This window comes from Bactrocera latifrons, unplaced genomic scaffold (assembly GCF_001853355.1).
Source record: "Bactrocera latifrons isolate USDA-ARS-PBARC rearing strain unplaced genomic scaffold, ASM185335v1 scaffold_11, whole genome shotgun sequence".
NCBI lineage: Eukaryota > Metazoa > Arthropoda > Insecta > Diptera > Tephritidae > Bactrocera > Bactrocera latifrons.
In genome coordinates, this window is record NW_017534519.1 from 1,137,895 (window position 1) to 1,165,760 (window position 27,866).

General features: G+C 35.8%; 4 protein-coding genes across 16 annotated transcripts in view; 2 read left to right on the top strand and 2 right to left on the bottom strand.

Moving 5' to 3' along the window:
- Positions 1 to 1,317: 1,317 nt before the first annotated feature.
- LOC108972550 (ribonucleoprotein RB97D-like) lies at positions 1,318 to 7,277 on the bottom strand. 3 transcript variants are annotated; one of them, XM_018939182.1, is made up of 6 exons: positions 7,075 to 7,277; positions 6,704 to 6,948; positions 6,346 to 6,590; positions 5,667 to 6,275; positions 4,928 to 5,150; positions 3,370 to 4,278 (listed from the first exon to the last, which is right to left on the bottom strand). In XM_018939182.1, the coding sequence occupies exons 1-5, from the start codon at positions 7,117 to 7,119 to the stop codon at positions 5,035 to 5,037; spliced, it is 1,260 nt and encodes a 419-aa protein (XP_018794727.1). In that variant the 5' UTR covers positions 7,120 to 7,277; the 3' UTR covers positions 3,370 to 4,278; positions 4,928 to 5,034. The 3 variants fall into 3 exon arrangements, with proteins under 3 accessions (XP_018794736.1, XP_018794727.1, XP_018794744.1); XM_018939191.1 differs by lacking the exons at positions 3,370 to 4,278; positions 4,928 to 5,150 and adding an exon at positions 1,318 to 1,599 and having other exon boundaries at positions 7,075 to 7,276; XM_018939199.1 differs by lacking the exon at positions 4,928 to 5,150 and having other exon boundaries at positions 7,075 to 7,275.
- Positions 7,278 to 8,219: 942 nt separating this feature from the next.
- On the top strand, positions 8,220 to 12,394 carry LOC108972589 (heterogeneous nuclear ribonucleoprotein A1-like). 3 transcript variants are annotated; one of them, XM_018939236.1, is made up of 5 exons: positions 8,220 to 8,389; positions 8,505 to 8,982; positions 9,659 to 10,138; positions 10,415 to 10,501; positions 12,186 to 12,394. In XM_018939236.1, the coding sequence occupies exons 1-4, from the start codon at positions 8,324 to 8,326 to the stop codon at positions 10,498 to 10,500; spliced, it is 1,110 nt and encodes a 369-aa protein (XP_018794781.1). In that variant the 5' UTR covers positions 8,220 to 8,323; the 3' UTR covers position 10,501; positions 12,186 to 12,394. The 3 variants fall into 3 exon arrangements, with proteins under 3 accessions (XP_018794781.1, XP_018794789.1, XP_018794774.1); XM_018939244.1 differs by lacking the exon at positions 12,186 to 12,394 and adding an exon at positions 10,605 to 10,873; XM_018939229.1 differs by lacking the exon at positions 12,186 to 12,394 and adding an exon at positions 10,888 to 12,121 and having other exon boundaries at positions 8,221 to 8,389.
- A 1,401-nt stretch (positions 12,395 to 13,795) lies between these two features.
- On the top strand, positions 13,796 to 16,762 carry LOC108972801 (protein C12orf4 homolog). Of its 2 annotated transcripts, XM_018939624.1 has the most exons (8): positions 13,796 to 14,403; positions 14,556 to 14,734; positions 14,796 to 15,009; positions 15,073 to 15,244; positions 15,311 to 15,630; positions 15,686 to 15,827; positions 15,885 to 16,378; positions 16,445 to 16,565. In XM_018939624.1, the coding sequence occupies exons 2-8, from the start codon at positions 14,557 to 14,559 to the stop codon at positions 16,563 to 16,565; spliced, it is 1,641 nt and encodes a 546-aa protein (XP_018795169.1). In that variant the 5' UTR covers positions 13,796 to 14,403; position 14,556. The 2 variants fall into 2 exon arrangements, with proteins under 2 accessions (XP_018795169.1, XP_018795177.1); XM_018939632.1 differs by lacking the exon at positions 13,796 to 14,403 and having other exon boundaries at positions 14,557 to 14,734; positions 16,445 to 16,762.
- A 1,768-nt stretch (positions 16,763 to 18,530) lies between these two features.
- The window catches only part of LOC108972766, a 70,102-nt gene continuing 60,766 nt past the window's right edge, over positions 18,531 to 27,866 (bottom strand). For 7 of the 8 annotated variants that reach the window (XM_018939592.1, XM_018939565.1, XM_018939538.1 and 4 more), the window contains 7 exons: positions 23,568 to 27,382; positions 21,653 to 23,300; positions 21,285 to 21,590; positions 20,868 to 21,211; positions 20,590 to 20,800; positions 20,213 to 20,501; positions 19,719 to 19,902 (listed from right to left, as the gene is read on the bottom strand). In XM_018939592.1, coding sequence (XP_018795137.1) covers positions 19,719 to 19,902; positions 20,213 to 20,501; positions 20,590 to 20,800; positions 20,868 to 21,211; positions 21,285 to 21,590; positions 21,653 to 23,300; positions 23,568 to 27,236 — 6,651 coding nt within the window. In that variant the 5' untranslated portion in view covers positions 27,237 to 27,382. Of the gene's footprint in view, positions 19,903 to 20,212; positions 20,502 to 20,589; positions 20,801 to 20,867; positions 21,212 to 21,284; positions 21,591 to 21,652; positions 23,301 to 23,567; positions 27,383 to 27,866 lie in introns of all 8 variants that reach the window. The other variant, XM_018939597.1, reaches the window with a different exon arrangement.

Consider the following 27,866-nt stretch of genomic DNA (forward strand, 5'->3'; position numbering starts at 1 on the left):
TTGAAGCCGAGGCTTGAATTGGTCAACATTATTTGAGCTCTTATCCTATGAAATTAACCGTTGAAAGGTGTTTTGCTAAGTTTGAACGAGGCAAAATGAACACAGAGGAAGATGAAGGCAGTGGACGCCCTAAAAAAGCTATTACCACCAAAAACATCAAAAAATTCCCCAAAATAATTAACGGTAAAATTGGTTTGTTCGAGGGAGCTGATACTCTAAGAATATCAATGTATAAGATATATTATGAATGATTGTTTGGGTATACGAAAGCTGTGGACAAAGTGGGTGCAGCCCAAGCTCACGACCCAACAATCGTCTTTTAAATCGTAATAAAATCAAATTTTCGCGTCAATATGTGACAATGCATGAAACATGGCTAAACATCTTTATATCGGTGTCTAATCGATAGTCAGCCGAGCCAAAGCGAGGAAAGACGTAAAAGTCGGCTGGCAAGGTCAATGTTTTGGGATGCACGTGGTATAATATTCGTCCACTATCTTCAAAAGGGGAAAACCATCAACAGCAACTATTACTACAAAAACGTGGGACCGTGAAGAACAAGGAAGTGCTGTTTCTTCAAGACAACGCACCGTGTCACATTTCAGCCAGTGCGAAGTCACAATTTTTTGATTTGTACTTCGAGTTACTCCGCAATGACCATATTCTCTAGATCTGGTTCTCACTGAGTATTTCCTGTTCTCAGACCTTAAGAGAATGCTCACTGAAAAGAAATTTAGAACCAATAAAGGGGTAGTTGCAGAAACTGAGGCTTAAAGTCAATTATAAAAATTATGCTGCAAATTTGATTGATTTGTCTACAAAGATTCATTATTAAACATACAGCTTCGAAATCATGATTTTTTTGTTTATTTATTGATATTTATTTTATATACTTACCATATCATCTCGAATGGAATAACCGAAAGGATGAAAATAATCAATCAGTATAATGTTTGGTTGCTACTAACACAGATCCCGAGCACAGTTAGAATATGAAGCATCGAACATATTTGATAGAGAGGAAATGTGAATTGATTTGATATATCTTAGGTAGCGAAATACATTAAGCCATATCTCGAAAGTGCGGGATAAAATTAATAGGAGGGGAGACAATATTTACAGCTAACATATTCTATATACCAATTAGGAAGTCGGTATCCTCATATCATTAATAAATGCTAATCTATGTATGTTTAGAAAGTTTTATTGGTGCTTGATTAAAGGGAGGCCAAAGTGCTTTGGTTGTTTGATGTTATAAAAAAAAAATAAATATAAACTCACAATAAAACAGTATTTTTATTTTTTTTTACTAATTGTCAATTTTATTTCACATTTGTCAAATTGATTTTCATAAAAGTAACATATGTTTTTCAATTTACTGGACCGATGGAGCGGTAAGTCTGTAAAAAGTTACTCTTACTTACCTCGTTCACTTTGGTCGCTGTCATCTTTCGTCACACTAAAAACAACACCTCGGGCGAACGATTGCTGTGTTCAACTTCACAATTGAAATCTTATTTTTTCAAAAGTGGCTACTCGCATTTACTGTCCCTCGGTCGACTGCTACTGTGCTTTACCATTGTCCCTCGCCAGTTCGTGCTTAAAAAGAAACATTAAAATATAAAAAAATCTTTATTCATGTATAAACTTGTAGGTGTAAAAGTAAGCAACAAAATTAAATTTCCGAATCTGTATCTATAACATATATACATTCAATATTCAAATATACATATGTATATGTATGCAATTGGTACTATTTTATCAAGTTGAATGAATATATTCATGGTAAAATTTAAATAGTTTAGCTTAGGTCTTTACAAAGACAACAATAAAATAAAGGAATATTTATACTTTATATACGTTATTGTATTTATGTTGGTGAGTTTTTGAATATCAATACAAATAATGCGACCTTTTTAAAAATGTCATATTTTTCTAAATTGGTATACACATACATACTTATGAAAAAAATATACTAACTTCCTGTTTGGTTTATGAAAATCACAAATAAAGTTTTTTATAATTACACTGGAAGCAAAGTAACAAAAGTTTGGTTGAGTTAGTTGGATACTTTTTATGAATATTAGTATGGTTGTGTAAATTTTGAAAGAGCTTGCCATTCAAAAAGAAGTCTGTCTGTGGAAAACGCAATGTCTCTACATATAATTGGTTGTGTTACATATGTAACCAGCACAGTTTAAATAAAATATTTTCTGCATTTCCAAAATGTGTTTTAAATATCCAAATGAAACAGCTAAAGAAACTTTTGAAACAAGAAGCTTCAATTAATAACAAAAAGCTTAATTTTTTGTAAATGTTTGGTCTTTTGGATGTCCTTTAAAAAATTATAATAATTAGGAAATATTTACTCTTACTTACGCTTTATTTTACTTACTTAGTAGAGATCAAGATCCTACATACTTAGGCATATATGTATATGTACATAGGTGTATATGCGATATCTTATAAAGAATATATGTAGTACATAGGAGCAAGATACAAAGCATATATACACAACACATACATAGATTTGGTAGTTCGTTTATTTTCTAGCGGCATATTTGTAGCAGTGCGAATAAAAATATTGTAGAAAATACTGTTTCTGTAATATACACGATAAGTTGAATATTTCTAATACCTGAAAATATAAAAGTTGGGTTACAACTATAATAAAGTATAATATGCATATAATATAAATCCTGTTGCACATTTCAATTGCAAATGGAGATACACACATTTTTAGGAAAACAAATACCAATGTTAGAGAATTGAGCGTCTATACAAATAAGAAACGATTCGGAAGAAAGGTAGCGTAGCGTGATAAGTAAACGGTATTAAGAGTACAAAAATGTTTTAATACATTGTGTAAACAATTTCCTTTACAAATATTTTACATATTAAACGAAAAGTGCTCAATAGAAGCAAAAGTTTTTATTTCTGGATTGTTAGACCTAATTAAAAAATTGCATGAAATATGGGACTACGCAAGGTTCGTTTAAGTTTTTATTATCTCCGGAAATTCTCGTTTGTTTATTTGTTAATTGAAAAGTAAAAATGTTTCATAAATAATTCGTTGCGATACTTTTCTATAAATACTGATAAGGAGGCTGATATACCAATATGAAATACAAAAAATTGTTAAGATATCCATACCTGCACTTAAAGAGCAAATAAGTTGTTAAGTAAAAAATGCAATAAAACTTATATACCATAGAAATGTGATTATAGTATACTTTATTTGTAATTCAGCTTTTAATTGTAATCATTATAAATTTAATTATACATAGTACTATTAAATACAATATAAATTGTAACACACACAATAAGTATTATTAAAGTATAAAAGTGTTCCTTTTATTATTTGCTTGATTTTTTTTTTTTTTTAATTTTGCAGTCACTATAAGCGAACTTTTTCTGCATTATAATTTAAAATATTGCAAGTGTTAATAGAAAAGGAAAGAAAACATACACTTTGGAATTCTAAAGTGCCAAAAGTAAAGGCTGTTAACTCTTTATAAACTAAAACTTCTTTGTCATGGATGTTAAACAAATAGTTCAGTTCTCTTATATTAGTTCAATGTAAAAAAAAAGAAATACAAAGCAAAATAAAATAAAACAAAACCCTACAAAATTCATTTGCAACGCAAAGTACAACAGCAATTATTCCTCTCGTTATAACTGTTTTCTACTTCATGCTAGTTCTAAAGCGCTTTTACAGCTGTGCTGAAATATTAAATAAGTCTCTTAATCTATGAACCAATGTCTATATTTGTTTCAATGCAGGTGAGTTTCTAATTGCTGTTTGCAATTTGGATCCAAGTTGTGCTGAATACGTTCAAATATTTTTTTCGTCGCTTTTGAACTGCATTGCCTCAGTATTTGTTGTTACTTTTTTTTATTACCAAAACGTTAGCACGCTGACTTTTATGGAAATATTTATCCGATATTAAGTATCATCTAGATAAGCGATCTACTATATAATTTTTGGACGCTATATAATAAATGTGTACATAGCAGCGAATGTATTATTTAAGATATTTGCTTTAAAATACATATGTTCATATATTAATTACTATAAATATCGGAAATCATCCTTAATGAAGTGCGTTTTGTTCTTTTGTTTTGCTCTATGTAATGTACGTAGTGCATTTTATGTAAATCTTTCTTTCTTGGGGTTGGATTGGGTTGTTTTGTTTTTTAAATTGTTTCTCTTAAAATAATTCTGGTTATCTATGTAGTAGTACATTAATGTTATGTATAAGCATACATCTTAAATGCCTATATGGGAAATAAAGAAAGATATTTTTGTATAATATATATTGGTAAATATTGATTTTTAAATGCATAAATAGATAAATATGTAAATGTTATTGTTTTCGATGGTTAAGGATTACGAAACATACAAAATAAAGACAAAGCTATATTATTAACAGGGAGTCTGTATATTATACAAACACTAAACAAATATGGTACACAAAAAACTGCACAAATTCTATATACCACGGATATTTCGATATATTGACACAACAGTTCACATTTCTAAGTTCCATGCCTCTATTTTAGACTATTGCGTTTTCCAAAATTCAAGATGCCATTCAATGATTTTCTCTGCTTTTAGTTTTCTCTGTGTTCAGTTTGAAAAATGTATTTTAGTTGGTCGAAATAATTTTAAAAAAATTCGAATTCAAAAATTCGAAAATTTCGCAACGCAATGAACAAAGTTATCGAAAACAGCGAGCAGATATTTGTGTTGGAACTAATTAAATTTGATTTAACCAGACAAAAAGTTGTAGTTTTCTTCACTGACAAATATTGAATACAAGACTTAAACGGGAATATATTACGGCATTTAGGAACAAATTAGCTTCCTAGCCCTATAACATAGAAGCGAAGCAGTGAATGCTGCGTTAACTACATAATAACATACCTGCTGTAGCAAGCTTACATAATAGTATGTCGATGGAATTTTTAAAATACACTTTCTACTGTACCGACTTGACTTGTTGCAGATATATTCTCTTGTAAGCGTATAATTTAATAAGAACGCTTGGTCTGAGAAACGTAAGATTGCGTTTTGTAGCCAGTGTTCACTGACGAGCTTTTAACCGTCGTATTGGACATATTCAGGTAACCGGTTGAAGCGGTTGAACCTGCGAATATTAATTTTTAATATAAATTTTTGTAGAAAAATAAGTTAATTTCGACAAAAACAATAGCAACCAATTTTTGATTATTTTTAAAAGGTTGTAGTTTCTAGTAGTATTTGTACAGAAATTGGTAGGTTTGATGTCTTTATAATTAAAATGATTCAGTACATGTGATGAAAATCTTTAAAATTGTGAATATTGCATCTATACAATTGTTTAATATATTACTTTAGCATATACTCATATCTTAACAGCTAAATCATCTGTAAATTTTAAGATATTTCGAATGGTGAATGCATTCATTATTTCGACAGTTTCAGTTGATTCGCACTGATTTATTGTAACACTAACAAGATAAATATATATAATATTTAACCAAACAATCTTAAAATACTTCATAAAAAATTTAAATAAAGCGATAATATGAACACGAAAATAAACTTATTTCGGTGTATTCAAAGAGGAATATGATTAAATAAGTTTAATAGACAAAATAAATTAAAAGTTTTTATTGCTTACCATAACTAGGCGCCGACGACACACTATAAGGGTTCATTCGGTTTCCTTGTAAGCTGCCGGCCTTTTGAGGGCCACCGTTATATGACTGTTGGTAATCACCAAAATTTTGTGGAGCAGCTGCAGTAGGTGCGGCGGCGGCTCCATTCCAACTATTTACGGTTGGTGCAGCAGCAGGTGCAGCTGTAGGTGGTGGTACTGGGGCAGCGGCAGGGGGAGCCGCTGCATACCCATTTTGAGGCCAAGCGGTAGGAGCAGGATATGCGGCGGGTGCACCCCAACCTGGAGCTGCACCGTTTTGCGGCGGCGCTGTATAAGCACCGTATCCAGCAACGGGAGCTGCTGGTGGAGGTTGTTGATAAGCAGCGGGAGGTGCAGCTTGAGGATAACCGCCCCATCCATTATATGCCGGTGGACCCATCTGTGGTGGATAGCCATAAGCAGGCTGTTGGGCATACGGAGCTGCCGGTTGTTGATACCCGTTTGCAGGTGCTGCACCTGGTGGTACACCTGCTTGCTGTGCTTGAGTGGCTCGTTTCTTGGCTAACTCTTGTTTGTAAACAGATTTTTTTACATCAACCAACACATACTTAATTGTGTGATTTTTATGTACTGTGTTTAAAGAAAAAAATTTAGCCATATTAGCATAACCCTACTATTTATAGAGATTTAAGACACTTACAAACTGCTTTGTCTACGGCATCGTAGTCATCAAACTCCACAAACGCAAAACCACGTTTGCGTCCGGTGGTTTTGTCTGTTAAAATTTTAACTCCAACCACATTGCCAAATTGTGAGAAATGTTCTGTTAAAGCCTGTTCATCATGATTTTCTTTTAAACCTCCTACAAATATTTTTTTCACCGTTGTACTAGCTTCTGGTTTACCTAATTCAGGTTTAGGTAATGCACGCTTCGAATCTACTTGCCTTAAATTTTTTTTTAATAAAAAGTGAGAGAAATGATTAGCGAAAATAAGTGACTCATTGTCTAAGAATTTGCAAGGTACACTTCTGAAATGAGAAATGTGGCGGATACTTACTTGCCGTCAATTACGTGTGGACGAGCCGCTTGCGCTCGATCTACCATAAACGTGTCAGAATAAGTAATAAATCCAAATCCGCGGGAACGCTTTGTTGCTGGATCACGCATAACTATAGCATCAACTACGTCGCCCCATTGCTTATAAAAACTCCGGAGAGACTCTTCAGTTGTTACTGCTGACAAACCTCCAATAAACATTTTGCGAAGGTGATCAACTTCTACCTCTCCACCATTTTGGTGCTCCTACATAAGTTATTAACAAAATAAATCCATTATTTTATTAAAATCACGACATAATGACCGGGTATTAATATTTTCGAATGAACACTTATTGGTACCTATTTTCATTTTCTTAATATTTCTACATACCTCAGGTTTATGGGCCGCTTGATAAATATTTTCTGTCTTAATCATTTTTAATTTGGTAAGAATTTACTATCTTAATTTAATTAACCAAGTTTATTCACAAGAAAAAATGGTGTTTGTTCACTTCTCATATATGAAATAATGGTATGGCGAGGGCTACTTCAAAGCGAAATAAAATGGTGGCGGTAGATGAGCTCTCTTGTATGTATTCAAAAATTTTCTGGGCTGCCAAGTGTTTCTTAAATATATTTACTGTAACCACACAATTGCGTCAACATATGCGAAACGCTGCAGTCAGAGAACGTCATACCATGTTCAGACCGAAAATTTAAAAGATTAGATTATATTTAAGCATTTCATAACACAACAGTGTTCTCACTGCTGTCTTTTTTTTTTTAATATTTTCCATATAATAGAAATAATGGATGCATTTTTTCATTTGTTAAGTCGATTTTCAGGTGAAATTAGATTTATTGCTTTAAAATAAATTGTTTGTTTTCCTTTTTCCCTTTGTAGTGTCTAAATCAGCTTTGATAATGTAACAGATTTCCAGTGCTGACAAGTAGATTGCGCAAAATCAGAGTCGCACAGAGAGATTTAGCGTGGATCAGTTTCAAATCATTTCAATGAAGTGATTTGGAACTGTTATTTTTATATGGCGAAATCGTGATAAATTTTTAAGATTAGTGGGATAATCCATTCAACAGCCGAAATCGTGTGATTAAGTGTCGGTCTGAATATGGTATCAGAGAACATCGTCAACTTTCCTCAGAGGACGTCTGTCATGACGTTCTCTGCTTGCCTCACGACTTGATTGAAAAAATTGGTACCAAGAAGGCGTACAATTTCGAAAAGTAGTAAAAAATTATAGTAGAGAGTGTAGTTATTTAACATGATCGTGTAACAGATTGAGCATAGCAATACTTCAAGTTAGAAACATACGACGGAAAACGCTCAATGAATACACGACGCAGAGCGAAATCGGCTTGAATACCATAAAATTTAAATGTTTTAATGACTCAATTCAATGCATTCAAATATATCTCCGATATGGTAGCACTACATCATCATTCTTCTCTGACAGTTCTACATACTTCCGTATCAGCCATATTAAAAGAAAAAGAGTAGAAAAAACGAATCTATTCGAACTAATTCATTCGGATTTTTCGCTTTGAGTTGTTCGGTTGTGCGCTTAAACCTGCAAACTTGCGTAATTGTGAAAATAATTATAAATATTAATATAAAGTTATAAATGGTAAGAATGAGTAACCAAAAAGATAATTCAAACCAAAATGGAAATAATGGAGATTATAACGATGTAAGTAAAATAGCCACGAATTCGTTTGCACAGAAAATGTTCGAGAAGGTGAAAGAACTTGTCGGCCATTTTGTTTTCTGTATACGTGCTATTGAAAAATCGATTTTGTTTTTAGGACGAAATTAATGAGCCAGAATGCCTGCGAAAGCTATTTATTGGAGGATTAGACTATAGAACTACGGATGATGGACTTAAATCACATTTTGAAAAATGGGGTAAAATAGTGGATGTGGTGGTGATGAAGGATCCTCGAACGAAGAGATCACGTGGTTTTGGGTTTATCACCTATTCGAGATCTACTATGGTTGATGATGCACAAAATGCACGCCCCCATAAGATTGATGGCCGTGTTGTAGAACCAAAACGCGCAGTTCCACGTCAAGATATTGATAATCCACATGCTGGTGCAACCGTAAAAAAATTATTTGTTGGTGGGCTAAAAGATGAACATGATGAACAATGCCTCAGAGATTATTTTGGTCAATACGGAAAAATAACAGATGTGAATATAGTCATCGACAAGGAAACTGGCAAAAAACGCGGATTCGCTTTCATTGAATACGATGACTATGACCCAGTTGATAAAATTGTGTGTAAGTAAATAGTTCATCATATATTATACATGTTTGTGTATCTACACCAATTTTTTTAAATTCGTGTTATAAGGTACAGTCCCAGCTCCGCATATGTATTTCAATAACATTATGCGGCGTTTCACGACTGTAAAATTAAAATTAGACATATATTATATTTTGTTGATTTTTTAAATGATGATGAATCGATGAAAATGTATATGCAACATTTGATAAATGTGAACCACAGTTCCCTGATGCAGCAGCTAAAATAATTTGTTCAGTTTTTGGTTTGCTGAAGAAAATAAAACTGTGAAATAAATTACAGCGTCGGCTAACGCTATGTTATGCGAATACTTAATACCAAATTCAGTGTAACACGCAGCCTCGTTACAATTATTAAAATACGTTCTTACTTAAAAGAAAGTGCAATTTATTGCATATTCCATATATTTTTATAGTTTTACGCAGTCCTGTGACAACTAGTTTGAATTTCGTTCCTTCTTCAACTGGTTTATAAAATAAAACTGTGAGATTATAAATATCGTCGGCTTAAGCTATGTTATGCGAATGTACATTTCAATGTTTAAATTCTGTGTAACACGCGGCCTCGGTACAAAAACACTATATTAAATGTTCCCACTTAAAAATATGTATGTTTTTGTTATTAATATATATATTTTTTGAAATCTTTCAGTGCAAAAAACCCACAACATCAAAGGCAAAGCTCTAGACGTAAAGAAAGCCTTACCCAAGCAGGACATGAATCGCCAACAAGGTGGTGGTGGAGGTCGAGGCGGAAATATGGGTCGTGGTGGCAATATGGGGGGTGGAATGATGGGCAATCAAAACAATTGGGGTGGTAACAACCGAGGCAACGACAATTGGGGTGGAAATAATGGTTTTGGTGGAGGGTTCAATAGCAATGGAGGAGGGGGTGGTTGGAATAACAATAGTGTAGGTCCTTGGGATAATGGCAATAGTGGAGGTAACTGGAATAACGGTCCTTCGAATTTTGGTGGACCCGGAAATAATGGACCAGCCAACAACGGTAACTGGGGGAATGATTTTGGAGGCGGTTATCAACAAAGCTACGGCGGTGGTCCACAACGCGGCAACTACGGTAGCAATAATCGTTCGCAGCCGTACAATCAAGGCAATTTTGGCAACAAAATGGGTATGTAATAAATGTATCCTCACATACACACTAAAGTTTTTACACAGTCCCAGCTCCGTATAAACTAATTCAATAATTTCATACGGCGTTACGAGGCTGTAAGAGCAATGCAAATATAATATCGTTGTTAATTTATGTCCCGTGGGTATCATAAGTTGATGAAAATGTATTTGGAACAAAATCTTGTTGAACACACTAAATTTAAATCACACACGAGATAAAAAGAAAATATAAATTCGATTAAATGAAAACTATTTTACCGTTATCGCATTCCAGGCAATCAAGGAGGTAATTTCGGTAATCAGGGCAACTTTGGTGGTCCCAATGCTATGGGAGGAGGTGGAGGTAACAGAAGATACTAAGGTGAGTTTTGGTTTTAATTTCAACATTTCTATTTATCGTTCTTTGTAACACATTTTATGTTCAAACTTAGTTATTAGGTTTTAATTTTTATTATGATTTGTAGATAGTGGAGACACATTTTTGGCGAGATAATAGTATTTCGACTTTCGAAATCTTCAAGGATAAATCACATTTGAATCGTGATAGATCTTAATGAAAAATTCTTGAGCATAAATAAGTGTAGTTATCCCGACTTATAATTTAATTTCTTTATTAATTCTCGAGTGCAGTGCTGTGGTACAATATATATTAAAATTTTAATTTCACTAATTTTAATTATAGAACTAAAAGATTCAAAGCTATTTTTGAATGTCAATAAATGATTTCTTATTTATAAACATTTATAGGTCGTAAAATTGAGCCAGGTCACATTCGTAAAGATTAAAGCAAGCAATCGAAAAGTTACATATAAGAAAACTTAAACAGCCACGAAAGCAGCAGAATTAACAGTTTCAGTTGAAAAGAATAAAGGTCAGAAAATTTAAAGCAGAATGTGATGAGATACCCCAGGAACAATTTGAAGCACAGGTGGTCGAGAGGAAGGGAGAGGAATGACGATGATGATTATATAAGCAACAGTTACATATATGAATACTTATACAAAGATACGAAGAAGTTACTCATGTGTAGGCATTTTACCACATCAGCAAAATAAGTACCTATCGTACGTAGTTTTAAAGATGAAAATTTTAAGGATCAAATGCAAGAGAGAGACGAGTATTAAATATTAAAAAAGTTAAGACAAACTTCCACATACATTTCGAACAAAACAGATAATTTGATGAAGGAGGATGATTATGTAATAGAAAATGAAACATTTAAAAGAGGAGAAATACAATTTTATATTAAACTAGTTTTTTTCACAGTTTCTTGGATTGATCTTCTATGCTGAATCAACTCCTTGAAACAATGCACATAAAATGTAGTCAGATCCTCCCACATTTCATACCTAATCTAGTGTTATATCTAATGTTTTAGATTTTCTGTAAAATATTCAAATAAGTTTTTAGAATAAGTTTAGTTGTATTGTATTTATTGTCAAATATTTGTCATACCCACAAGGTTTGATGTTAGAAAGTCTGTAAGGAAATTATCTTACAAATTAACCAGATTGGATAGATGTAGTAATCAAAGAAATTATCAATAATTGACAGGATAATTTGAATCAAATCTCTTAAATTAGTTATCTTTTATCATTAAAAATTACCTGATATTGATAATCTATATCTTAAAAACTTCGATTAAGTTCTCACTGGAATCATTTTTTACTGAAGAACACAATCTTTTATAAATGTAAACTTATACATATAGAGAAATATATACTTTACACAAAGACTGTGCAGTAACATACATTTAAGGAAGGATGTGCATATCGTGTGTAGCACTTGGTGAGAAGCAGAGAAGTGAATTGAATAAATTTTATTTGATTAGGGACTCACTGTCTTGGGAGCATAGACATAAGTTTTCCTTCTCAGTGTATGTTCACCATTTCGTAGAAGAGGTGGTTTTGGAGTTATCAGTTAGATGGAAAAAGGCTTATCTCGAGATATGTTAACCAATGTAGTTATATTTAAAAAAATAGTGTTTTGAAATACATGAAACTTTTGATTTGCCGCAAAGTAATTTTAACAATTTTTGTTGCAAGATCGCTGCCAAGTGCTGTGAGTGCATTCTCATCTTTGCCAAGTGAATAGAGCTTCGAAACGGGAATACCGGATGCATGCTTTTGGGACAAAAAGTAGAGGCGAAGTTAGTCCGACCATCTGCGGTAAGTTTTGTAAAATATATTGCAGGTTACAACTGGAGCCACTTGACGCATGATATATATTTTTTATTGTAATGTACTTGTACTGACATTTATTTTTTAAATAAAGTTTGCAAGTACTAAAAAAAATATTGTTTTAATTCTGGGGTCTTAACCTATATTCCGTCATGGTTTTCAATTTTATTTAAGTTTTTAAATCCTACATAGCGAATGTGTCGTTCATGCATGCAGGCGATTGTTGACATTCTGTGATTGTTTTGGTTACGTCTTCGAACTTGAACGTCCTGTATATCCCACTGAACTTAACCTAGTTTCTAAAAATCGATACTCATTGCAAAATATAACATCTTCAAAAGCGTAAACCTGTTGCGACAGTGCTGATGGAGTAACCAACAATATCAAGTATGATTGATACAAATTGGGTAAAGAATAGAGTAAGTTTGCTGGGCCATGGATATATTACAACTGGTGCCATTTATCTCTAGAGCTAGTTTACATACATTTTGCGGGTGTGAAGTTGGAGGCGGTTTTCTTGCTAGTTGTGGATTGCAAAAACCGAAAATGAAAGCAAATATGAAAAAGGAACTGTACGTGATGGGAAACTTTTGAACAGTTATCGGCCACCTCAAATACCGCACAAACATCAGTTGGAAATTTTGGAAAATGTAAAGTTTAGGGGCATCGTCGAAGAAAGCTGCGAAAATTATAATTTTCTTATATTTGACTTACTTTAACGTGAAGATGACAAATCCGTAAGCGAAACGTCCATCTTTTCAATAATTTTATGTAAGAATTAAAATAATACATTTTTTAAATATGAATTAAAAATGGTTGGTTCCACGCCTTCAACGCTTCAAAAAATAATGGTGGTCGACCAAAAACGGGATGGTCATAAAAAAAAAATATTATTTTAGCGGCCTGCTTCGTTGGAAGAATAAAAATAAATTTTATCTCATTTCTCCTTCAGATATCCGGGGTAGGGTTCGAACCAATGTCGAACCGCGACAGTTTGGCGCTGTCCACGACGTTGCCTTTTGGTTGTTACAAAGATTTTGTATTAGAATGCAAAGATATGAAACTATGACCTTTATATATTATTTACAAATGAGGTTATTTTATAAAATATTTAACAAAAATTGGGAAAATGGCGCCTTAATATTCTTGCGTATACTTCGAAATTAAAAGTTTGTAGATAAAACATAATTTAAATAACAGAAACCTTGTGTATTCATAAATAAAATAGGTAAATTTATAATTATGAACTTAGAGCTTTTCTTGAGGAATTTAGCTGCTTTTTGGGCCAATTCACTTAGAACTTTTGCTTCGCTTTGCGTCAGACATTTGCTTTTACAGAAAAGGTCCGATGTATGCTTTTGTATGACTGTTCACGTCGAACGATTTCGCCGCGAAGTAAAGCAAACAGATGCTTTTTTTATTAGAGAGGAACGTCGAAAGCAAAACGTTCTGTGGCATACCTTTTGTTTTCTCTCTTCAAAGCTTTAGTTTTAACTACGCACAAAGTGTGGAAAGTCTTATGTTAATGAGTTTAATTTAGTGAAAAATAGTGGATTTGTTAGACTACGTTCACACACAAAGACTTTTATCGTCCGCCCCGCGTTTTTGATTGCAAGGGGCCACGAAAAGAGGCGAAGGGATTCCTAACAATTTGCTGCAACCTAGTTTGACATTATTTTTTATTTGGTATTCTTTCCAGACTACTACTTACCGATCCAAATAGGGTTACAGCCATTGGCCAGAAAAAATTCTGTTCAAAACCGGCAATGTTGAACCCGTTGTGGGAACTTCTTTCGATGGTTGCAATTGCGCTCGGTTTCAGTAGAATATTTACAATATGCACGAAAACTAGATTTTTAAAATTAATTTTTTGTAGATAGTATGCAAATATGTATAAACATTTGCTTATGAAACATATATTTGTGTATCACTCATATGAAGCGTACTAGAATTTGCGAATATGAAGGGAAATGGAATGTAGAAAATTATCCTATTCAAGTTACCGGATTCGTGTCGCTAGTGTGAATAAATGTTTCGATGATAAGCACAAAAGCCTTCGTGTGTAAGCGCGGTCTTACTTATGGTACGTTCAATGGAAGAATGTTAATCAGATTAATGCTTGTCTTCTGAAACATGTATTTTTGACATTCCTCTCAAGTATTTTGTGGGAGTTTTTGTTGATAAACGGAATTACGGGCAAGGTTTATTTACATTGATTCGTCTAATATTTTACAGAATGGCTGATAATATTGTTAAGTTTATATATAAATATAATAATCATGAAAACATAGAATGTGAAGCAAGTATTAATATTGAGCTTCCTTTCGAACGTGAGGATGAATGTCTGGACGAGTTAGTTACCCGCCTATTAAATGACATGGATGTAATGCAGCGTTACCTGGATGAACACGAAAGTAAACATAGTAATGTAATTTATAAAGTGTAGAATGAATGTACATTTAATTTATATTGTAGAGGTAAAAACAGCACTGCGAAAGTTCATAATAGATGCGAATCAAATTTATTTGGATAAGTTTGCCGAACGACTATTTGAACATGCAGGGAATAATGAGCTCGACTTGGAAGCAGTGATACGTAAAACGGAGCGGCAATATAAAGAAGAAATAATACAATTCGCAGATCGCATTGGACCAAGCGACGAGGATATATTCGCTCAAAGTTTCCATCGGTAAATTCTTTACAAATTAAAATATCAGTATATTGTCTGTATGTATATTAATTTTGTCCAAAGGCTAGTACACTCATCTTCACTGGAAGAGATTTTAAGACGTGAAAGGGCTTACGCGAAAGTTATTTCAGAAATGAATGCTCTAATGGACGAGGAAGTTGAAACTCTTAACACAACACAGCAAAAAGAAATGGATAATAAAATAAAACAATTGGACATAACCACAACATCGGATGTGTGTAATATTTGCTTTATATTAAACTTTGTTAAATTACTTGTATGATTTGATGTATGATTGCAGGATATAAATAACCTATTAGCACAACAATATAGCACCCAAAATTATATAAGACAACGCTACGAGTCTGAGTTGCAAGCTAAGCGAGGACATCAACGCAATGAATATCGAGATTGGATTACGTGCCAAGTGGGCAAAATATTTGAGACATCTCCGGCGGCAACTCCATTAGGAAATCGCTCATCTATGTTTATATCACAGCAGCCGTCGATGGAAGAAAGTTTCACAATACATTTAGGCTCTCAACTTAAGCACATGCATAATATACGTATATTAAGTGCAGATGTTACAGATCTCTGCAGTCCTCTGCATATTGATGAGAGGTGAGGTATACGTTTTTAAATTAAATATATTTTAATATTTAAAACTTGCGTGTAGTTTAAATGGCCTAAACATGGCATTGGGCTTGTATTCAAGTTCTCTTTGTGGCGTAGTTGTTCTTACACCGTCTATCCAGGCACAGGCCAATAGGAGTATTATTAAAAACGCCAACATGTCCACCGAGTTTCATTTCGAACAGGTAAAAAAGGTAGAAATTTTTTCGATATTATCTAAGTTCGTCATTTATGTTTTGCAGATTGACAATCAGCTGGAAAAGATAGAAAAACAAATATGCAATTTAAGTGTTAATGATTCCACGTCACCAAGTGTGAACAGCAATAGTTCAGGTGGAAATAATGATATACTGTTGAATACAGGTACAGTTGGGTCTGGTAGTGCAGGAGGCTCTCCAACAAAAATGGCCACCACAAAGCTAAAAACTGGTGACTTCTTTATTACCAAGCATTCAAACCTTTCGCAATCGCATGTTATTTTTCATTTGATTTCCGACGAACCCATCAATAGTCCTAGTGAGATTAATTCTCGTCATCCCGTTATATTGGGTTTGCGTAATATACTAAAGACAGCTAGCCGGCATGATGTTACGACGCTAACAATTCCTGCGCTGATGCGTCATGAAATGTCAGAGGACATGACAGTTCAGTGGTGCATGCGGAGGGCTGAGCTGGTGTTTAAGTGCGCCAAGGGCTTCATGATTGAATCGGCATCGTGGGGTGGTGCGGAACTGAGGTATTTCTTTAATATAGTTTCAAAAATCGATATTGTGAACTGTTGTTGTTTTCTTTTTCATTTCAGCACATTACAATTGCTTTTGCCACATGATATTTCAGAGGAACTTTTTACCACATTAGCGGGCATGGTGCCAAATGTATTTCGAGTAGCCAATCCTAAGATACTTGTAGATAGCAATAAATGAAGTGTTTCTCAATTTGCTGAAGTATAACTAAAACTATATTATTGGATATTGTCCAACAGTATACTTACTAGGCTGTAATCTATAATTAAAAACAAATATATAATTACTTTATTTTTCTAGTAATCATCAAACTCTACGTGTTTTGTATATAGTTATTTCTTAAACTTTTTATTAAATAAATTTTCAATGCACCGTAAGTTTCTCAGAATGTAAATTTAATTTTAAACAATTTCAAAGTCATGGAACTTACATCAAGAACTTTTGTTAAATTTCCTGTATTACTTCCCCACAAATGCCAATAGGTAATCAAAATTAAAATTCTTTTCAGTTCAAACACCATTAACCAGTGCATTTTAACTTTTGCAATAATGCTGAAATATGCATAAATTCTTTATGCATATATGTATGTATGTAACTGCATATGCATAGTGCTAAATAATTTTATATACTTAATATTTCTCCAGTTGTCTCGTTTTTTCCTCTGATTTGTTATTTTAAATATATTTGTATATATGTATATGATAATCCTTGTTAACAGTAATTTACGTAATGTATTTCCACACGAACCAACGACTTCATATCGTTTCAATGCAAAGATCGTTAGCTGCGTGCTTTACACCTTCAATGTAACGATTCAAAGATACATAAGTTCTTATGTACAGTTTATTTATTATGACGACTCATAATATCATCGGAAACATCGATAAATTTTCAGTTTGTGTAACTTACGGGAAAAAGGGGTTTAAATAAACTATGTATAAGTACGACTATGACTGTATTATATGTGTAAGTGGTATACCGCACATGTAGCCTTTTATCTGCAATATTTTAGTTTGTTTTGGAAAATGTGCTTATAGAAAAATAGTAATGCATCTGCGTCTATATGTATATGTATAGTATATATAAATATAATATTATTGTATAATTATTAAAGACGAAAATTACGAAAATTAAGTGTGATGAATTTGGCAGGAGGAAAAGGCGATGCTACCAAATGTAGGGAAAGACAGAAACAAAAATTTAGACTATAATCCAAACTAGCTTTAATGTCTCCAAAAAAATGTTTAATTGCTCTTTTAGCAGATTTGCTATATCTGACGAGGAAGATTCATTCGTTTGCCTATCGCTTGAACATGTTGCTGTTGTTGTTTTAAAATTTTATTTTAGCTAGTCAGTATTATAATCTTACAAATTACCACGGCTAATTAACTATGGCATATAGCAAATTTATTTTGCATACAATTTTATCCCAAATGGTGTTCACTGTAAGCAAAAAGCAGGGTGGAATAAACAAGTAAAGGCTATTTAGAATATAATAGAACAAATTTGTTTGGAGCTTCGAATTATTATTGCAACAATTTTTTCTGTTTAAAGTGAAACATATAGAAATATGTTTGTATGTTTTATATGTTTATATATTTGTTTGGTTGGGGCTTACCTAATTTGTAGTGTGATAAAAATTCTGCTGCAATATGTAAATAGCATCCCCCATGATAGGTTGGAACTCAAAATTTGTCTGTTAAAAAAACCGAACGAAATGTTGTTATTGGCAGGAAAATCTTACCAATTGTGCAAATAGAAGTTAGTACTTGCATCTAATCCGTGATTCGTGACCATGAAGAAATATTGACAAATTGCTATTAAGAGACAAATAATTCACAAAAGTCTTCTAAATTTTCAAATACGAAACATTCGCATTACGAAACCCCTCATATCCATTGAACAAGTAAATGATGAAGCAAAGATGTAGTTAAACACGTAGTCGTAGTTTAAATCGAAAATGCATGTATTTCCGCTCCATTTTTAAATTCATGTTCGCTTTTCCATGGTAGTGTTTACTAATAGTAAATTTAAGTTCATATTATATCCCAAATTAGTGGTTCTCATACTGAAGAAATTCTTACAACCACCCCAAATTGACATAATATTCCTTGGAAGGTGTTAAAAATTAAAAAAAAAAAGGGATTATATCTAAATATTGCTACTTTATTTATTAGGAGATCAAAAATAAAATGTATTATGGTTCAGGGTAGAACATGCAAGCGCATGAATTATTTTCGAACCTTCCTTAGTGAAAGTATAATTTTATTTAACTAATGATAAATATAAAAAATGTATTTTATATAGAAAACCCACGAGGGATATAAAAAAAAAAAAACTGCGCATTATGTTAATTTTCCGTATTACGGGATTTCTGCAGTTGTGGGTTTCGATTTTATTTCTCACAGTAAACGCAATTAAATGGATATAAAAAAATTTAACATAAAATAAATAAATAGGTTTTCGGATAATTTCCACAACATAAAAGTGAAGGTGCGCAATATAATCTGTTTATCAACCCTGTAATGTTTGATGTTTTACATATTTGTTATATATTACATACGAATATTGCTTTCTAAGAGAAATTCAGTTGTGTTTTCGCAGGCCTCTAAATTCTTCGACATTTCGATAAACTCATAGTGTATAATAATTTTAATTATTTCTAGTTAATTAATTATATGTAAAATCCAATTTTCGAAATTCCGTTGATTTTGGTTCCTTTACATTTACTTTTATTTCGTTTTTAAATACACTTAAACTTTATGATTTCTCGTGTGCAACTTTATTTTAAAGATTACCTGTTTATCAGTGCATAAAATTCTAGTATCCATTATGCTTCATCAACTCATGTATGTATGTATGTATGTAATTTTTGCTTGCCTCAAAAATGCGATGTGTTTGTTTAAAATGTAACAGTAAACTACATAGTACAATCGATTTAAATTCTCCAATAATTTAATGTGCCCATGTCTCGATTTCCACCTAAATTCCTTATTTTTCGGTTTTTTAGCCTAAAACTAGTGCATGTCTATATATATGAATGTTTGTTTTAAAATATTGGTGTTAACTTATGCATTGGAAAATAATATAGTATTTATATCGCTAAATTGTTTACTTAGCAGCAAGAATAAACATAAATAAATTACAGCTTAACTCCAAATTAAATAATAAATTATCACAAATAAAATCGTAATCGCACATACTTAATTAAAGGAAATACATTCTTGACTAATTATCGATTCAAACTTCTCTAATTATGCTTGCCAGTGCAGTTAACTGTTTACATGCAAACTTAACGTATGTATAAAATGCTTTAGCATCGCCGTCAGCAATTTACATTTGGCTTTCCTTGCGCCACTGAAATGTGCCCGATTTCACGCCGATGCTTGAGGATCCCTGATTGCTGTTTGAGGAGAGCATGTTGTTGGTGCGCCGTATTAGTTGGGCGGCAGAGTCAAAGCGGCTCCGAATTAGACGCATTGCTGGATTTGTAGTGATTCCGCTGCGTTTGCTTTTGCTGCAAAGGAGAAGACATCAATAAAACACACAAGAATATACATATACATATGTATGTATACAAATGTTCATAAATCGAATTAATATATTTAAATGACGTCTTAAAACTGAAAAAAAACTGTTAAGGAAGAAATCGCAATCATTTTGGCCGAGGTTGGTGCAGGGGCAAAAACTGTATGGAGCTGTGAGAGGATTGTGGCAATAAATGGAATATATAATAGTCTGTCAGCGAATTAATGTAAATTATATACAAATATAAATGCTATATTTAATAGTAGTATTTTTATCAGTCCCTTTATCGCTGCTCTCACCTAGATGAGCTGGGCTGGGGTTCCTTTAAATTTCCCAAAATTATGCGCATGTGTGTATCTCGGGCGAAGTGATTATCTGGTAGTACTGATTTCCCACCAGAACTACTGCTCTTGCCGTGATTGTTCAGCGAACTGCCCGAGGCGGCAGTGATTTCATCGAATGCATTCAGCGACGGTAGCTGACCGGGTGAGCTCAATTCACTGCTGGGCGAGTGCGGTGGTGTCGCATACAATGGCGACATGCATTCCATATCATATAGATCAGCCTCATTGGCACCGATACCAGAAACTGAAAGTAACAAAATATAAATGTATAAAATTCACGAATGAGCAGCATAAACTCGAATGCGTTAATGTATTATGTAATGCGATCGTACCAAATTGATGTTCGTTGAGATCGGGCAGCAACTGTGAATGTCGATGTGAGTGATGCGCTTTCGATTGCTGTTGCATTGCGCCGACTGCGTTGGAAGATGTTGAGGCGGCACCATGCTTTGAATTGATGATGGGCGCATTTTGCACGAAGGGATTGTTACGCGAGTTGAGTTTGGTTTGCCGTTGTAGTTGTTGTGTGAACGTAAGCGGCGCCTGCAAAAGGTGTGTGTTAGGGAAGATTTGTTAAGTGTGTTTTTGGTTACTACTATGTCGCACTTACATCATTGCTGCTACCTGTCGATTGACTAGAAATAACGCTTTTTCGCTTGTGTAAGCTGCTCGTATCCGACTGCATTGTGTTCTGATAGAAATTGTTGGAGCTATGTGTCGATGTCGATGCATTCAGTATATTAGATGGCACTTGCATGTTGTTATTGTTGTTCATACTGTTATTTACTGTGGCTGTGGTCGCCGCCGAGCAGACTGAGGGAGCGGAAGCGTGCGGCGGGTACGGTGGAGCACCCAGCCCTATGCTTTGATGAGCAGGTAACGCTGGTGGTTGGTCGGGTGAGCGCAGCATGTTCGGATGGAATTTGGCTGGCTCGACTAGATTGTTGGAATCACCTGACGGAAGCAGAAGTAGAAATGTGGAAATAATTATAAATGGAAAAAATTTGCAATTTGAGTGTTTGTTTACTTTTCGTAAAGTTTTCGAAAATCTTCAGTATGTTTGTGCGATTTGATTTGGCTGCCAATTTAATTGGTGTACGTCCGCAATGGTCTGACTTGTACGGATTGGCACCGTACTTCAGTAAAGCAATCACACATTTTTCGTGTCCTTCCTGTGCAGAGATGCCCAAAGCCGTTGCTCCTTGTTTGCATGCATGGTCCGCTATTGCGCCAAAGTAAAGCAGTATACTCATGACATCATGATTGCCTTGCCAGGCGCACGAATGCAAGGGTGTGCGCGCTTCGAGGTCCATTGCGTTGACATCAGCGTTACCTTAAAAGTTTGAAGAGAATCATAGAATATTTTCGTTTCAATCTTTCGCCAGAAGTTCTCACCCATCGTTATAAGCATCTTAACCATTTCGGCGTGTCCCTGCCACGCTGCTACATGCAATGCTGTGCGTCCCTCGCTATCCGGTATATTCACATCTACATTGGTCACTTCCAGCAGGTACTTAACTATATCCAGTTTATTTTCTAATGCTAGTATGTAAAGTGTGGTGCGTGAGTCTGCGTCCTTGGCGTTCACATCGCAGCAGAATTTCAACAGATACTGTAATGTCTCAAGGTGGCCCTCCAAGCAGGCGAGACGGAACGCCGTTTTGCCATCGTGTGCCTTTTGGTCTACGAATGTCGAATGTATTTCGAGTAAAATTTGTACGCACTTTGTCCGACCTTCCTGTGCGGCGAGGTGCAGCGCAGTCTTTCCTTCATTGTCGCACTCGTCTATCTTGGCGCCCGACTCCAGCAGCTGAAGACATACCTCATGGAAACCTTCGAATGCAGAATAGTGTAGCGGTGTCCAGCCGGCATTGTCGCGATGTGTTTCGTCTAGTCCACGATCTAGTAGTTGCCTTACCGTTTCAACATTGCCTTGTGCTGAGGCAATACTAAGAACGGTGCGTCCCTCTGAGTCCATACAGTCGATGCCACAGCCCCAAAAGAGAAGTAATTTTACTACGTTTGCATGTCCGGCAGTGCAGGCGGCCCAAAGTGGTGTACGACCCATGAAATCAGCTAGATCAGGATCCGCACCATTTTCAAGCAATAGTTCGCACACCTCGGCGTTGCCTTCGAAAGAACTCACAAGAAGTGGCGACATGCCATCATTGTCCAGTTGGTCAGTGTTGGCACCGTGTTCCAATAAGGTCGATATAACCTTGCTATAGCCTGACGAACCACAGAGCGCAGCTACACAAAGTGCGCTACGTCCATCTAAGTCCAGGTGATTAACATTAGCACCATTTTCGAGCAAGATTTCAACTATATCATAATGACCCATGTAAGACGCGGCGATCAAAGAGGTGCGACCCTGCCTATCGACAGAATTCACATCTGCACCAGATTCGATAAGTATTTTTAAAATGTCTTCGTGTCCACTCCAAGCAGCTGCTCGCAGTGCAGTACGGCCCTCCTTATCGGCTAGATCAATTTTACATGCGGGATGTGAGATCAGGAGCTTTACGACCTCTGTATGACCACCCCACGAGGCTGAACGCAAAGGTGTCCAGCCATCTCTATCAGCGTGATTGACATCGACGCGCTTCATTCGACCAGTGCCATCGTTGCAGGGTTGAGAGAAGCTCAACAACAATTTAACAACCTCTAAATGTCCATTGCGCGCGGCAATATTCAAAGCCGTCTGTCCATTGTAGTCCTCAATTTCGAGATCGATGGGTCCTTTACATGCGTTCAATGCACGCTCGAGCAGCTGATGATTGCCATCGTTAGCCAAGATGTGTATGAGTGCCTTACCTTTGTGCAATTCAATTCGATTGGAGTCGGAGAGTTGGTGCAGCGTGCTAGAAGCATTTTCATCTTGACTCTCGTGGTGTGGTTCGCTCTTCTCAGATGGGCTGGTTGGGCGTTGAGTTTCCAAAATGCATGACTTCTCGCTTGATATCAACAAGTCAGCCAGCTCAAAGTCTATATTTTGTGATTTCTCCGAAAGCTCAGGAGACATGAGCGATGATTCGCACGAGTTCTGAAGTAAGGAAAAAAGAATACACGGTAAAAAATCATGAGCATATCGAAATTATTCAATTCGAAAATGAGAGTCAGATGTCAATATCCCCAAAACCAAGTGAGCTTTCGGGATATTGTTGAAATATTCCTGACTACCAAATGAATTAAAAAATGTTTGGTTAATATTTTAGATTGGGTTGGATTATCAAATATTCATTACGTTGGAAATCGAAATTTTAATGAATTGTGAGATATGTGAGTTCTAGAGACTATTTTATCGACTTACCTGGGCTTCAGCATTATTAATTCCTGTTTCAATTAACAGCTTAAGAATCTTCGCATCTGTAGGTAAGCTCGGCTTGAAGAAATCACATAAGAATTGCGAAAACTCATCAGTTAATTCGCTACTAAGGAATTTCTCAATCATATTGCGTGTCTTAGGTAGAAAGTTTGGGTCGTGCTTGAAATCGTTTTCGCATTGAGAACAGCAGTTTAAGTGATTCGTGTAGAATGCATCATTCAAATTCAGTCGTGATTCGAGCAACATGAGTATTATATCCAAATTAACATTGCGACTGGTGAGATATTCGCCCGACTTGATGAGATGATATACAAATTTCCGAACATTATTTGCGCACAGTGTGTCGGCTACCAGCAAATAGTACATTGAGACCATTACGTGACCTTCGTTAACGTCACAAATAAACTTTTTCGTAGCGAACTTAACGTCGACCAACCAGTCGGAGAAGGAATTGTGGAATATTCTCAGTCGTTGCTGTTCCGCATCGTAAGCGACAATGTTTTTCATGAGATGTAAACGCTTTTCGAATTCCTCCGTATCGATGGCGTAATTGTGTGTACGTAGGCAATTAAAGAGGAAAAGTTTATCGACGTAACCAGATGAAGCGAGCAGCACATTTAGTAGTGGGCGTATTTTCATGTATTGTTTTTTGTTGAACGACTTCTGACAAATGTACAAATACAAGCCATTCAGTGTGCATGGTATCAATTTGATCTCACGAAAACTAAAGAAGTTCTCTTTTATACCGTTCAATACTTTCTCCAAATACAATATACAACCATTCGATTTAATATATAATTGGTGAAGTGACTCTATTATCTCCTTTGTGAGCATAATACTGTCTTTAAAGTCCGAGTTTAGCCTATTAATTATGTACTCCTGGACATCCTTCACAACGTGCGACTTGCGTAAGTCATCCAAAGTGATCTTCTTAAAACCTGTAAACATCCGTGTGATCTGTTTAGTTTGCTTTTTAGTGGTACACACCAGAAAGAGCCACTTAGGGAAGAGGTGTATGTGATTGGATAATAACTCCGCAACGTTGCGACTCTTGTGACTAGTCGACATGCCTCTTCCACCCTTCAAGGTGGTGATTAAATTTCCCTCATTTATGTAATTTTCGTCGATGGAATCGATTAGCAGCAAAAGTGCTGTTTTGGGCGGGGTAAGCTCGAGTAGTGGGAATAGCAGTGCCTTTTTAAAGCATTCATCAGGATTTTTCTCAATGCTATCGACATTCAAACACTCCAGTATTTCTGGGTTTGAGAGCAACATTTCATAGTAGCCATCTGCAATTACTGTCCGGCAACTTTTCGGCTTGGGTAGTGGCGGTGGTAGCGTGTTCATATTATCGTTTGCGCCACTGGGATGTATGTAGTTGTCTGTTACTTCATGATCATTGAGTTTTGCGAATTCGATTAGATTTTCGCAATTTTCTTTGTCTTCTTCATTGATGTTCTCCTTTTCAAATGCGTTCTTACATTCCTTGAGATCTTCTTGAAGATTTTTATCTGCCTCTGGCTTGTCTTCATCGTCTTCATCACGGTCGGATTTCGGATTCTCTTCGATGGCTTCGTTGCCATCAACATTGTCCTCATTGATAGCAGCTTCTATCTCATTTTTGAGATCTTCGCTAATCATATCAGCAATATCCTCACCACCCCCATGTTGAATAGCTGTACCACCACTACTTGGTGTTAGAACTGCTGTCACTTTGACTGGTGAGGCAACAGCACTTGAACGGCCGAGTTTCACTGGTATCTTTGATTTCTTGCCGGGGCTACATTTGGTCGATGTTGAAGGCGAACTTTTCTCCTTTTCTGGATCGGCGCGTTTCCCTTTTTCTGTATCGTTGTCCTTATCTTCGTTGCGATCTTTAGCATTACTTTTGTTACCCGTTGAAGGAGGATGCGTCCCATAATTGTTGTATTTCTTATTGTCATCGATTGTGGAATGTTCTTCGGCTGCAGCAGGTGCGGATTTTTGCCGCATAATACAGGCATTACCGGACTTTTTGTTGTTAGTCGAAGTACGTCTTTGTTGGAAATGTTCTGGTTTGTCGATGTCACAGCTGTTGGCGCCACGCCGGAGTTCAGCAATTAAAATATCTTCAACATTTTCGTCCAATGTAATATTGTTCATAGCCTCGTCCAGTTTTGACTCTTGTTGTTGGGCCTCTTCCTGCAGAAACGAGAAGCCTTCATCAATTACACGCTGACATTCATCCTTTGCGATTAATGAAGAATGGCTTAAGACTTGTAGTACTATTTTACGCATAAATAGAGAAAGGCTGTGACATTCCGGGTTCTGCGATTCGATCAGATAGCAACCAAGTAATTTGCGATTCAGGATGCCTTTAGTGCCAGAGTTGCCATTCATTATTGCTTGACAGATCGAAGTTTTGCCTGAACCATTCGAGCCCAGTACAAGGCAACCGTTATACGTAGAGCTGGATATTGCTGCTGCTTTGGCACGAGCCGCCATAAAACCACCAGCGGCTTCGGCTTTGCCTACTGCCCCAGTACTGAGCAGACCAGGCATATTTTTCTTGCCTGCGGTGCGCTGTTCCAAACATAGCGCTATCTTTTTTAGCACCCATTCGCGGTGTATGTACACTGGTTGTCCGCTTCGCGCAGTGAGAGTCTGACTTTGAGAACCACATGACGATGTAATACCGCTAACTTCCTTATCGGGAGAAAGCTTCTTCTGCATTAAAACCTCTAAATTATCAGCAGTTTCGGTTAACACCGATTCACTAGTATCTGCAGTGACACTCATACTGTGGTCTTCATTCCCTTCAGCATTAGAGTCTACCTTGTTACGCGTTGCTTCGATGGTGAAATTCTGTTGCACTAAATTGGCGAAGTGTTCCTCTCGCGCCAAATTCGAAAAGCTGGCGTTGGGACAGTCCCGGCTAGACACATCTAGCTTTTTCTGCAACTGTGTAGTGTCCTTGAGAAAATTAAGTATACGCCGATCCTCTAGTTGATGACTGGGAGTGTTCGAGTTGGGAAGCGGCGGCAATGAGGCAGGTTGATTCGTGTAATGCGAACCACCAACTAATGCGCTCGACGAGCAACCATCCACGGCCATGTCATCATCGAGATCGGTTACTGGAATGGCATTGCCATTTCGACTGCATAGCCGAGTTAGGTCTTTTGAGTTTAGTTGCTTGTATTCCATGAGATTGGACAATTTGGCATCGTGTGCGTCATGGGTGTCGTGACTGCTGCCACTCGCATGTAAACGTGCACTCGAACTGTTGAATCGCAGGCGTTCGCCGCTTTTGTATCGGTCCGATTTGCGCAATGGTGTGGCGTAGAGCATCTCTTTGGACATATTAGTGGCGGCATAATGCCGATTGTTCGACTGCTGTTGCAGCGCTAGCGGCGACGGTTGTTGTTTGTTGTTGGTCAAGCCGGTAGAGTTACTGTGCGGATTGGAGTTAGCTGCATTCTGATTGCTTATATTGTTCAATAGTAGCTGCTGAGAGAGTGGGTTGTTGGCCACCGCTGCAGCGACGGCATTATTTGTGTTCGCTTGGGCAGACTTTTGCTGCTGGATTTTGCGTACAGCATCATTGTACATAGCCTGACAAGGTAAGTTTTCGTAGATGTCGTTGCGTAGATTATCATTATCTGGATGCTTCGACATCTTCGTGATAGCGGATTGGTGGAGGTTCGTGGGAGCGTTTCTGTTTCACTTTCATACACTCAACGTAATGAGACTATTTTGTCTGGGCGAAAAAATTCATTTCAGCAACTCGTTCAATCTTTCGCTCCGCCACTTGTTTTTGAACTCTGAAATTAATAAAGAAAGTATTTACAAAAATTTTTTTTTTCTATTTGCAATTTATATTATATATTATATATTTTTATATTTTTAATTAAGTATTTTAATATGAAGTTTTAGAAATACGTTTATATAGGGACAACAAGTAAGGAAGGGCATTTCTTACTTTTTTACTACATTTTGCTTTTACAAACTATTTATATTAAAATCAAGCTCACTGACGCAAATGAGATTCAGAGATATTTCGTCGTGCCTGTATTTCGGAGCGTGCATGCACCGACTGGATTCGGTAGAGAGCATTCCCAGTTAATGAAGGAGGGGCTAGTCAGTTGTCTGCGAGCACCTGGAGAGCCAGGACAAATATTTTCGCGCGACGTGCTTCTGTGAGTGGTGCAAGCCGAATATGCAGCGTTCATTCGAGCAGAATACTCGGTAAATCTGCGTTTATTATGATCAAGACGTCTGCTATGATCAAGCAGACTTACTCAGATG